The sequence below is a fragment of the Geotrypetes seraphini genome, chromosome 17 (genome assembly GCF_902459505.1).
Source record: "Geotrypetes seraphini chromosome 17, aGeoSer1.1, whole genome shotgun sequence".
NCBI lineage: Eukaryota > Metazoa > Chordata > Amphibia > Gymnophiona > Dermophiidae > Geotrypetes > Geotrypetes seraphini.
In genome coordinates, this window is record NC_047100.1 from 37348157 (window position 1) to 37361456 (window position 13300).

At 37.6% G+C, this 13300-nt stretch overlaps 1 protein-coding gene across 2 annotated transcripts in view; it reads right to left on the reverse strand.

The window, feature by feature from the left end:
* The window catches only part of STAB1 (stabilin 1), a 238892-nt gene that overhangs the window by 18246 nt on the left and 207346 nt on the right, over positions 1–13300 (reverse strand). For both annotated transcript variants that reach the window (XM_033926301.1, XM_033926300.1), the window contains exon 65: positions 1669–1821. In XM_033926301.1, coding sequence (XP_033782192.1) covers positions 1669–1821 — 153 coding nt within the window. The remainder of the gene's footprint in view (positions 1–1668; positions 1822–13300) is intronic.

The following is a 13300-nucleotide window of genomic DNA, read 5'->3' on the forward strand; positions in this document are numbered from 1 at the left end:
CACACTGTCTTTTCACCTTTAGATCTTAAGACACTATCACCCCCAAGGTCGCTCTCCCCGTCCGTGCCACCTCCCAGCATATACGGTTCCTTCCGATTATTAATCCCCAAATGCATTACTCTGCATTGAATTTTAGTTGCCAGGCATTAGACCATTCCTCTAACTTTTGCAGATCCTTTTTCAAATTTTCCACTCCCACTTTTCCTTCTAACCCTTCATCAATGTCACTCACAAACATATTGAACAGGATCGGCCCCAGTACTGAACCCTGAGGGACTCCACTACTCACCTTTTCTTCCTCCAAGCGACTTCCATTAACCACCACCCTCTGGTGTCTGTCCGACAGCTAGTTTCTAACCCAGTTTACCACTTTAGGTCCTAACTTCAGCCCTTCAAGTTTGTTCAACAGCCTCCTATGAGGAACTGTATCAAAGGCTTTGCTGAAATCTAAGCAAATTACATCTAGCATATGTCCTTGATCCAGCTCTCTAGTCACCCAATCAAAAAATTCAATCAGGTTCGTTTGGCACGATTTACCTTTTGTAAACACATTTTCACAAAAATTGCTGTAGCTCAAAGACGAAACCAGATATCATCAAACGGAAAGATATCATCAAACGGAAAAAGGTTACTCATGAAGTTTCAAGCTACTCAACACCGCCTAGCATGTCTCAAAAGAACTGACCTCAAATATCTGAACCACTTTTTCACAAAAGACAGTTTAAGTAGTTTATTTCACTTATTGCCTCATCCCTACTTCATACTGTATTTTGCCGGGCGCTTCTTGGTAAATAATGTTTTAGGAGCTGTCTTTTCTGGGCGGCAGCAAAAAGGGTGAACAGAATGCTAGGAAAGATAAAGAAGAAGATCACGAACAGATCGGAGAAGGTTATCATGCCGCTGTACCGGGCCATGGTGCGTCCTCACCTGGAGTACTGCGTCCAGCACTGGTCACCGTACATGAAGAAGGACATGGTACTACTCGAAAGGGTCCAGGGAAGTGCGACTAAGATGGTTAAGGGGCTGGAAGAGTTGCCGTACAGCGAAAGATTAGAGAAACTGGGCCTCTTCTCTCTCGAACAGAGGAGATTGAGAGGGGACATGATTGAAACATTCAAGATAATGAAGGGAATAGACTTAGTAGATAAGGACAGGTTGTTCACCCTCTCCAAGGTAGGGAGAACGAGAGGGCACTCTCTAAAATTGAAAGGGGATAGATTCCGTACAAACATAAGGAAGTTCTTCTTCACCAGAGAGTGGTGGAAAACTGGAACGCTCTTCTGGAGTCTGTCATAGGGGAAAACATTCCAGGGTTTCAAGCCAAACTTAGACAAGTTCCTGCTGAACCAGAATGTACGCAGGTAAGGCTAGTCTCAGTTAGGGCGCTTGACTTTGACCAAGGGCCGCCGCGTGAGCAGACTGCTGGGCACAATGGACCACTGGTCTGAACCAGCAGCAGCAATTCTTATGTTCTTAACAACCTTCAAATTTCTGACAGAAGTGAGCTTTTGGTGTTTCCCAAAATGCAGTAAAAGATCAGATCTATTTGGTACTAAGCATGGTCACATGTCCCCTTCATGCCAGTGACTTGATATCTTCAAGAATACCTATGATAGATATGCAAATTCACTTTACTGATTAAGGCCCTATATGTGCTCCATTACTCACAGGAAATCCAACACAATTAATGGAGGTACAATCTGCAATGGAGAGGTTGTATCCCAGTCTGGAGGGCAGAACACACCCGTCAGTCAAGTTTATAGAGGAGAGGAAGGTATTGCTCATAGAGACATGATGCTCAAGATCTCGCCATGTTAGATTCTGAAAAACAAAACAGCACATGAACTTATGGTATAGCGGTATATAAGAAATAAAATAATAATTATTATTATTATCTAGTTGCATCTTAATGAAAACTCACTGAAGACTATTTGCTCTCTCCCCACCTCTCCAGGTCACCCACAAAGCTTTACTTTCTTTCTCTCCTTCTCAGTGGCGTACCTAGGGTATGTGGCACCCGGGGCCCATCATTTTTTGCCCCCCCCCCCCCCCCCCCCATGTAAAAAAATTTTTTTTTTTTTTTTTTTTTTTTGCAATAACCATGAAATGGAATAAATGGTCAGAATAGAAACAGGCAGTGAAAATTTTCTTTTATTGAACCTCATATATGTAACCATTATTCCAAACATAACAAAACATAAATTATGTCTAAATTGTCATGATATTAGAAGTACATATGGAGTAGTTGCAGGCAGTGGAGTACTTAGGGTATGTGGCACCCAGGGCCCATCATTTTTTGACACCCCCCCCATCTATATGAAAAATATGATTTTTAGTACCAATCTACATATCGCACCACAAGAGTGTACCTAGGAAAAGGCTGCATCTTAAACACTGCAGTGAGCACTAGAACACCAACACATACATTGTAAAACTAAACAAGCCAGATCCCGCACAGTCAATTGGTCCTGTAGTCAATGCCAACTGAAAACTATGTCTTTTTCATACACACAGAACAGAGATACACCCTCGCCCAAAATGGAATAATCACAAACTAAAAATAGAAATATGTAGACAAAAGTTAAACTGATCCGCCAAGAAACCAGACCCTGGATACAATGCAACACCACAAAAAACAGTAACACATGTCCTCTAATACAGTGCAAAATATAAAGACAGTAGATGTAAATTTGAAAAAACTGATACATAACAATCACCACTTTATAAATTAACAAATAAAAATAAAACAAATAATGAGATATAAAAAAATACAATTTTATTGGACTAATCCCCGTAAGCTCGGTCCCCATCCCCGCAAACCACCTGATTCCATCCACACAAGCCTTGAATTGTTTATATTAAAGTATAAAAAGAAACAATATTCTGTACAATTGTCAATTTATAAATCAGCGTCTTCTCCCCACTCTCTTCCCCATTTCCCTTCAGCATCCTCAGCCCACTCTCTCTCCACTTTCCTTCAGCGCACGCACATAAAAACAAGCAAGTAATTTTATATCATTTTCATTCTATTCATTCATAGAAATTAAAGTCTAGATAATGCCAGTCACATAACAAAACATGATTTTACAAAAATAATTCCCTGCAGTCAAGCCTGCAAGGATTATTAGATGTCTTTCAGCAGTTCCCCTCCCTCCCTCCCCCTTACCTTTGTGGCCAAGTCAAAATGATCTACCAACAATAAAATTTTAAAAACACAAAGCACGCTGTACGCAGAGAAAATGTTAATTATCATTTATATTCCGCGGGTTTTCAAAGAGGTCAAGGCAGATGACTTTATGCAATGTCACCTCAGTAACAACTATACAAAAATAGACAAATATTCCCCTTCCCTTTTTACTAAACTGCGATAGCGGTTTTTAGCGTAGGGAGCTGTGCTGAATGCCCCACGCTGCTCTCGACGCTCATAGGCTCCCTGCGCTAAAAAACTCTATTGCGGTTTAGTAAAAGGGGGCCATAGTGCAAAATATAGACAGCAGATATAAATTTTCAAAACGGACACATTTTGATCACTAAGTTGGAAATAAAATCATTTTTCCTACTTTTTTGTCTGGTGATTTCATGAGTCTCTGGTCCTTCTTCTGATCCTTCTTCTTTCTCTCTCCCCCTGGCTCCCCTCTTTATTTCTGCCTTTCTTTCTCTCTCCTCCTGGCCCCCCTCTTTCTTTCTGCCTTTCTTTCTCTCCCCCTTGACCCCCCTCTTTATTTCTGCCTTTCTTTCTCTCCCCTTGGTCCCCCTCTTTCTTTCTGCCTTTCTTTCTCTCTCCCCCTGGCCCTCCTCTTTCTTTCTGCCTTTCTTTCTCTCCCCCTTGACCCCCTCTTTATTTCTGCCTTTCTTTCTCTCCCCTTGGTCCCCCTCTTTATTTCTGCCTTTCTTTCTCTCCCCTTGGTCCCCCTCTTTCTTTCTGCCTTTCTTTCTCTTTCCCCCTGGCCCCCCCTCTTTATTTTTTCCTTTCTTTCTCTCTCCCCCTAGCCTGCACAAAGCCATCGTGCCGATTTCTCCACTTCCACGATTCTTTCCCTACCCTCACCCCCAAGCCAGCAGCCGATTTCTCCCTGCTCCTTCCCCGATGTCCTGATGTCCTGAACTTCATCGGGCAGCAGCAGCATTCACAATTCACTGATGTTGCCCGCTTCAGGCCTTCCTCTCTGTCGGGTCCTGTCTTCATGAAAACTGGAAGTAGGCAGGACCCGGCAGAGAACAAGGCCTGAAGCCGGCAACAGCAGCGAATTGTAAACGCTGCTGCTGCCCGAAGAAGGTAATGGAGCACCGAGGCAGTCCGCTTCTCCCCCCTCCCAGCCGAACCCCCGCTGACCCTCCTATCTCCCCCCCCCCCGTGAACCTTTCCGACCTTCCCAGCGAGAGCAGCAAACCTCCTTCGCGGCTTTCTCCTCCCTCTGCCGCGTTACTGATGACGTCATCAGTGATGCGGCAGAGGGAGGATAAAGCCGACGCTACTGGAGGGAGGTTTGCTGCTTTCGCTGGGAGGGTCAGAAAGGTTCACTTGGGGGGGAGAGAGATAGGATGGTCAGCGGGGTTTCGGCTAGGAGGGGGGAGAAGCGGTCTGCCTTGGTGCTCCAAGGCCTGGCGCCATTACCTTTTTCGATAATGGCGCCGATGCTGCTTTTGCTGGGAGGGTAGGAGCGCGATAGGGACCGGGCCAGCTGTGCACCCCCCCTAAGGCGGCACCCGGGATGGACCTCCTCCTCGCCCCCCTTGGTACGCTACTGCCCTGGGGAAACAGCCTGCAACAAGATCGCGCGATGCCAGAGATCTTTGCCTGCTTCGGCTGTTTCCTCCGCCGCGGTCCCGCCCCTCCTCTGACATCAGAGGAGGGGCAGGACCGTGGCGGAGGAAACAGTCGAAGCAGGCAAAGATCTCTGGCATCGCGATCTTGCTGCAGGCTGTTTCCAGACGCGACACCCGGCGCAGGGGGGGGGTAACTGGACCGGACCGGGAGCACCCCCTCAGGGCTTGGTACCCGGGGCGGACCGCCCCCCCCGCCCCCCCCCTTGGTACGCCACTGCTCCTTCTACTTGTGCAACTGCAGGTATCCTCCCTTCCTGCTACCTCCCTCCAGGTTCCCTTGGTAGTCACAGGCAAAAGCATGGACAGCCAAGAAACCAAAAGCCTAGGTGTAATACTCAGACTGAAATTTTTAAGTTGTCAGAAGGAAGCAATCTTTAGAAAGAAGGATGGGGAAGGGGCGTGGTGACAACATTAATGTACAAAATATCTTGAATCTTACACATCACAATTTTAAAAAGGTCAGTTATCATAAAAGCCCACAAGCTTTGTGCCAGTTTTCTGTTTTATAAATCTTTATTCATTTTTTTTGTGTTACAACAAGTGTTACAAATAAACTCAATAGAAACTTAAATACACACTTGACTAACTCATATATTAATATCAAGTTTAACATTAATATAATAATCCCCTGTCCCACCCTCCTTCCCAACCAATAATACATAAATCAATTTTATTGTACATTCTTTAAATATTAATTTAGTATGTAATAATCAAAATTGAACAGCCCACCCCGTTCCCCTCTTTACAATTATCTTATCATGGGAAAAGTTGATTTTTCATTAGAGAAATCATGTTAACGGTCTTCAGATATTTCCAATTTTTATTTATAGGAAAAATTATCCTTCTGTACAAAAATCAGTTAATGGTCCCCATATTTTTTGAAATTTATTCATGTATCCTTTGTGTGTTGCAATAGCGAGTTCCATTTTGTATATGTGGCATACCGAATTCCACCAGAACATATAATTCAATCTATCATGTTGTTTCCAATTGGATGTAATTTGTTGTATTGCAATTCCAGTTAAAATAAATAAAAGTTTGTTATTACTAGATGAAATTTGGCTTTTTGCTCTCATGGTTGTTCCAAATAATATAGTATCATATGTCAAGGCTACCGGATTTTCTAACAATCTGTTAATTTGGGGCCAAATTGATTTCCAGAATGATAGGATAAATGGACAAAAGAATAAAAGATGATCTAGTGTCCCAATTTCAATATGACAGTGCCAGCATCTATTAGATCTTGAACTATCTATTTTTTGTAAACGAGTAGGGGTCCAAAAAGCTCTATGAAGAAGAAAAAACCAAGTTTGTCTCATAGATGCTGACACCGTACATTTTAGCCTCCAAGACCAAAGTCGTGGCCATTGAGATGCACTAATTTGATGTTTTATCTCAATGCTCCAAATGTCTCTAAGACCATTTTTTGGTTTTTTATTTATATATCCGGATATTAATTTATACCACTGTGCGGCTTTGTGACCTATTGAGTCCATCTGGAAACATAAGAATTCCAAACTATGATATTTAGCGAGATCTTTCCATTCAGGGAACCCTTCCTGAATAGATTGCTTCAATTGCAACCATTTAAAATATTGTGTTTTATTGAGACCAAATTTTTGTTGCAATTGTGAAAACTCCAGCAATTTATCATTTTTAATTACATCATCCAAAGTGCGAATGCCTGCTATCATCCAATGTTTCCAGATGACTTTAAAACCGCCAATTTTGATCTTGGGGTTTAGCCATATAGTTTGGTTGGTTGATTTACTAATTGGAATTTGAGTAAGATTACTTATGTATTTTAGAGTTTTCCAGGTATCCATAAATATTTTATGATCTTTGTATAACCTTGGCATTTTGATACTAATTACATGATTAAGACGTAATGGAAATATAAGCCTCCATTCTAGCCAAAACCAGTCTGGAATATTATCTGTGGGTTCTGGGAGGATCCAATACATACCATGACGTAAGATATAGGCTTGATGATACCTATAAAAGTTGGGAAAATTTACCCCTCCCTCCTTAATTGGTTTTTGTAATGACGCTAGAGCAATTCTTGGTTTTTTATTAAGCCATATAAATTTTGTCAAAGTCCTATTTATTTTTGTATAAAACGAATCTTGAAAGAAAACTGGTATCATCCCCATTTGGTAACATACTACAGGTAAAATCATCATTTTTACCGTTTGTACTCTTCCCCACCAAGATAAATGCAAAGGATTCCATTGCTCACACATTTCTATTACTTTTTGTAATAAGCTTTTTTCATTAATTTTCATTGTTTCATCTACTGTTTTTGTTATCAAAATTCCAAGGTATTTAATATATTCTTCCTTCCAAACAAAAGGAAATGTATCAAATAAGCCTTTTGTACAATGTATATTTAGTGGAAGAATCTCTGATTTATTCCAATTAATTTTATATCCTGAAAAATTTCCAAATTTCTCAATCAATTCAAGTAGATGTGGAATGGTGGACTCTGGATTTTTCAGATATAGTAATAAATCATCTGCATAAGCAGATATCTTATATTCTTTATCTGAATGAGGTATACCCTGTATCTCCTTAGCTTGTTGGATGGCTAATATTAAGGGTTCTAAAACAATATCAAACAGCAAAGGGGATAAGGGACATCCTTGTCTAACTCCTCTCTGTAAATTAAATTTTTCTGAAAACGTATTATTAATATATAGTCTAGCAGAAGGGGAGCTATACATTGTTTGTATCATTTGTATAAATCCAGGACCTATACCAAACCATTCCATTGCTTGATACATAAAAGGCCATTCTACTCTATCAAAGGCCTTTTCTGCGTCTAATGAAATTGCAAAAGTAGGTTCATTCATTTTCTTTGTTAAATATAACATATGGAATGTTAATCTGGTATTGTGAGATGAATGTCTTTGAGCAACGAATCCTGTTTGATGCATACCTATTATATGGGGGAGAGCTTTAGCTAATCTTAGCGCAAGTATTTTTGCTAATAATTTTCCATCTACATTTATTAAAGATATTGGTCTATAGTTTGAGACCAAAGTGGGATCTTTATTGGACTTTGGCAAAACAATAGTCAAAGATTCTGCTATAGTGCCTTTAATACAACCTTTATTGAGCTGATATTGATAGAGGTTTAATAAATAGGGTAGTAAAAAATTTTGAAATGTTTTATAAAATTCCACTGTATATCCATCACCACCTGGAGCGGATCCAACTCTAAGGGACTTCAAAGCTGTTCCTAATTCTTTTAGTGATATTGGATCTTCCAAACTTCGTTTTATATGTTCAGGAATTTTTGGACCCTCTAACATTTTTAAAAATTCAAAACCATCTTTTTCTTTATTTGGATAATTTTCGGAAGAATAAAGAGATTTATAAAATTTCAAGAATTGTTTTAAAATAGGTTCAATTTGTGTATATGTATTTCCATTTTCATCTTTTATTGCTATTAATTTTGTTTTTCTTTTTTTCGCTTTAAGATAGTTTGCCAGTATTCTTCCTGATTTGTTTGAATTACCATAGTACAATGTTTGTTGAGAAAATAAATCTTTCCTAATCATTTTAGATGAGATCTCATTATATTTACCTTTTAATTTTAATAATTCTTGTTGAATAGAATATTCCCATTTTTCTATAAGTTTTGATTCTAAATTTTTTATCTCTTTTTCTAAGATTAAAAATTGTTTTTTAATTTGTTTTTTTAGAAAAGCCGAATAAGAAATTATTTGTCCTCTAATTGATGCCTTAAAAGCATCCCATAAAGTTTCTCTGTTAATATCATCATTATCATTTATTTGAAAAAATTCTTTCATTTTTGTTAGAAGATTTTCACAAGAGTTTTGGTCAACCAACAGTGTATTATCCATTTTCCAAATTGGTCTGTTATTATTTTGATCTGTAGTTTTAATTTTGATCCACACTCCACCATGGTCAGATAGAATAATTGGATCAATGGCAGCTTGTGTCACTTGATGTGCAAGATGATTTGAAGTAAAGATATAATCTATTCTTGAAAAGGAATTATGAACATGAGAACAGAAAGAAAATTCCCGACCATCAAAATGAAGTATTCTCCATATATCTATTAAATCACAAGATTGAATCAAATTATCTAGTCCCATAGATTTCATAACTCTACTTGGGTTTTTATCTAATAAAGGATCCATTACAGCATTGAAGTCCCCTGCTACTATAAGATTTGAAGTAGCCAGTGGTATGATCAGTTGTTGAAGAGTTTTAAAGAATTCATTTTGGTTCGAATTAGGGGCGTATATATTGATTAACGTCATGGTAGTATTTCCCATATTCATTTCCACCATTATCCATCTTCCATGAATATCTGAAGCTTTTAGTTTAAATGAAGCAGAGCATTTTTTATTAATTAAAATAGCAACACCTGCTTTTTTCCCTATAGCTGGTGAGAAAAAACATTGTTTGACCCAGCCTCCTTCTAGCTTTTTAGATTCTATATGTGAGAGGTGGGTCTCTTGTATAAGGCATATATCTGCATCTTGCCTTTTTAAAAATGATAATGCTTTTTTCCTTTTTATCATATGATTTAGACCGTTAACATTTAAAGACATAATTTTAATATCCATTTATTTTTAAATTTTCAGATATTAAATTATGTATATTTTCCCAATGTTTTAAGTATTTCATTTCTCTTTTTTCCTTTACACCCATGATTACCTTATATATTTCCCCTTTATTCCCTCCCATCCCTCTTATCCCTCCCTTCCCCCCCTCATTTAATACGAAAACTTGGATACGCAAGTTGAGGTTAGATTTAGATAACTCCGACAAGCTATTAATAATTATCTAAAGTACTACCATTTTTTCTCCATTTCTGTATATTTTCTCATATTTTATTATTAATTATAAGAATAAGTAAAAAGTTTTTCATTCTTATGTATTGAAAGATTATTTTCTATATTTGTATGTCTTTAAATCCATAAGAATGAATATATTACATTACTTATATCTAAGAACATTTCAATTAAATTTATTTCTTTTCAGGTGGTATATTATTTTTACTTTAAAAAACTTTCATATCTGGGTATTATAAGTTTATCATGTTAAGAACATTCCAATTTAGCCTCTTTCCTCAGAACTGTAACAAGAGTCTCTAGCACAGGAATCTTCCCATCTCCTATGCTCATTATTTTCCTATGTTTCACGAGAGAGTTGTCAATTAAGAGAAGCTAACAATCCCATTAGTGTTCTTGTAAGCTCTGTCTCAATAGCATACTCTTCAGACATCTATGATTTTAAAGTATCTGAGGCCTGTGCAGACGAGAGTGAAGTCCTGTGCCAAAAACTCTCCCTTTATCTCCCATAAAGGATTTCCAGGTTGAACAATTGTGGGTACTAAAATTCAACTTAATAAATAAAAGAACAATTATCTATAAAGATGAAATATGAAATTTGAGAAATATATATTTAAAAAACTTTTCAGGCAATTTTTGCGTTTCAGATACATTCTTTTCATATATATCGTATATGAAACGGATTTTAATGTATCTGAAACGCAAAATTAAACCCGAAGTACTATCTTCAACCAGAAATATAACAAACCAATCATTTCGTCTTTTTATAATCTTCTCTGTGGTTGAAGGATGATTCCCTTCTCACCATTACTCTGCCTTCAAATTTTCTCATCCAATCAGTACATCTTTAAGTTTGTTGAAAAAACTTTCTTCGTTATCATTTGAGTTAGATGTGTTTCAATTCATTTTCGTTTCTGTCAGTAAGTTTATTCTATTTATTCTGAGTAGAATTCTAGAATTTTTGTATTTTTTCAGTTATCTTATTTTCCATGGAGAATGTTGCAAGTTGTTTAAGTCTTTAATTCGATCCTTGTGTGTTCTTTTTCCATTGCTTTCAGTTTCAATCTATCTTTAACCAATGTTCTTTTATTGAAATTCATTATCATATAAGTCAAAGTTTTCACAAATTGGTCAATAGTCTTTAGTATGAACCCATTAAATGTTCTTTAGATTGTCATAGGTTGCTCCAGTTGATTTATAAATTCCTGTAATTTTTTTGGATCCGTAAAGTTTTGCGTTTTGTTAGCAATGGTAACCTTCATAATCGCCGGATAAAGGAGCCCAAATCTAGCTCCTAGAGATCTTAGTTGTGGTCTCATGTCTAAGAATTGTTTTCTTCTTGTTGCTGTTTCTTTTGCAAAGTCCGGGACAATGTATATTTTTGAATCTTGGCATTTAAGATTTTTGATTTCCTTGGCTATTTGGCATATTTCAATTGCTTGTTGATGTCTTAAAAGTTTGAAAATTAAAGTTCTTGGACCTGTTTGAGTGTTATTTCTTTGTGTTGGAATCCTATGAGCTCTTTCAATTTCCAGTTCCGTTTTAAATTTCAGTGGTAGTATTTTAGGTAGAAATTTTTCAAGAAATGCAATCGGATCATTCTTTTCCACTCCTTCAGGTAATCCGATTATTCTTAAATTATTCCGTCTTTCACGATTCCGGCTGTCTTCAAGATTTTTTTTTATCTCTGTTATTTCTTTCCATATGATTTTGCTGTGATTCATATCTGTATTTAATTGTTCTGTAATATCTTCTAATGTTGAAATTCTATTTTCTGTGATGTCTACTCTTTTAGTTAGGATTGCAGCATCTTCCATTGCTTTTTGTAGTTTTTTGTTACTATCTAAGACAATTTCTTTTATTTGTCTTAGTTCTTCCATAACATCCAGATTTTTTTCCGTTGGTAATGGGATTTTAGAGGGTGTACCTGGCTCAGGTTTCGACCTCTTATTGCTTCCCGATGTTCCAGCTCCCAAGTCAGCTTTATTTTGTTTAGTTGAAGTCATATTTCAATATATATTTTAGTTTCTTTAAAATATTTGGTAGTAATTCTTTTTAATATATTTGCATATAAGGAGCTATTCGTTTATCCAATCATCCGTCCAAGCCACACCCCTTTTTTTTCAGTATTCTTAAAGCAACTGTAAGTTATTTGTCTTAGGTTCTATTGCTGTGAAAAAAAAAAATTTTTGGTAATCTTTCTTTTTTCTCCTTCAAGCCCTTTCTCAGTCTCTATGAAGGCAATAAAATTCAAATTAGTAGTCTTTCTTTTCCTTAGATCTTTTTTAGATATGGCTGATTATTCTTTTATAGATTTAATTTACCAAACTCATTGTTGACATCTAGCTTCAGCGCTGAAAAGATTTGTAGCCTTCTTTTCTGGCTCTCCTCTTATAAGCCCAATCGCAGCCTTTATCGAGGAGAGCAATATTCCATCCAATATATTTAGTTTAGTCTTTCAATGTGTATGTATATGTATTTCAGTGTCTCTCAATTATCTCAATGTTACTTTTCTTCAGGTTAAAGAATTCCTTTTATTGTCCTTTTCTCACAGCCCAAAACCTACAATCTCCTATATCTGAATCTTTTCAATTATATCAGCAGAGATTGATCTTTCACAATTTTTTTTTTATTATGTTATTATGTTAGCAGCAAGGAAATAGTAAAAAACCGTTGCCAAGTAGATTTTACTGCAGACCTCGCTTCATCTCCAGCAGAGGACAGTTACTTCAAAACAACTTATTTCCCTAGTATGACAGGCGTCAGGCATTCAAAAAAAAACTTTTATCCTGTCACTAGGCAGCTCACCGACAGTCCCAGACTTTGTTAAACTTTTTTTTTTTTCCCGATCCAAGATGGCCGCGGTCGTGGTTCACTGAGCAACCGTCTTACCTTCGGGAAACTTTTTTTTTTTTTTTCTGGCGTTTTACTCTGGAGATCTTTGACCTTGCCAAAGAGGAGGGGAAAGAGAGCCTCTTCGGCCCCACGGCGTCACGGATTAGACCTCTCTGGTAATATTGAAGAGTTGCTGAGACGGATTCAGCCCTCTACACCTCGCCTCTCAGGAAACACAAACAGCACTTCTTTCTCCCGATTCTCACCCCCACAACATCTCTCCGACTCAGTCAAGGAGGCAGACTTTAACCCATTACTCCATCAAGAAAGTAAAATCCTGTTTTTTTTTGTAGTTTTTTTTCCGAAATTAAGCTTGTCTGTACGGAGCTCTCTCTTCATCCAACCGTCATCGTTCGCGTCCAAGCCACCTTTGTGCCAGTTTTCAATGCAGACTTTTGCTATGAAACATACCATGGGTCCAAAGACTGTGATCTCCTACCCCTGCTTCAGGAGAGTGTAAATTATTTTTTCCTCTTCAAAATTTTCATGGATGTTAAGCAGAACATATACCATATTTGCTGGCGAATAGTGAAGGAGTCTGGGACTGGTTTTCCTAAGTTTTAAATTAAGTTTTCTCTTTAATAAAATGCTGAATTATATTTAGTTGTAGACCTAACTTATCTCATGTTCTAGCCTGTCTACACTGGGCGTTTTAGCTTCTTATGGTTATCTCAGCATACACAATATTGTATTCTGCTCTCCTGGACATGTAACAGAAAGACTGCAGGGCTTAGGTAAGTGACCTGCTA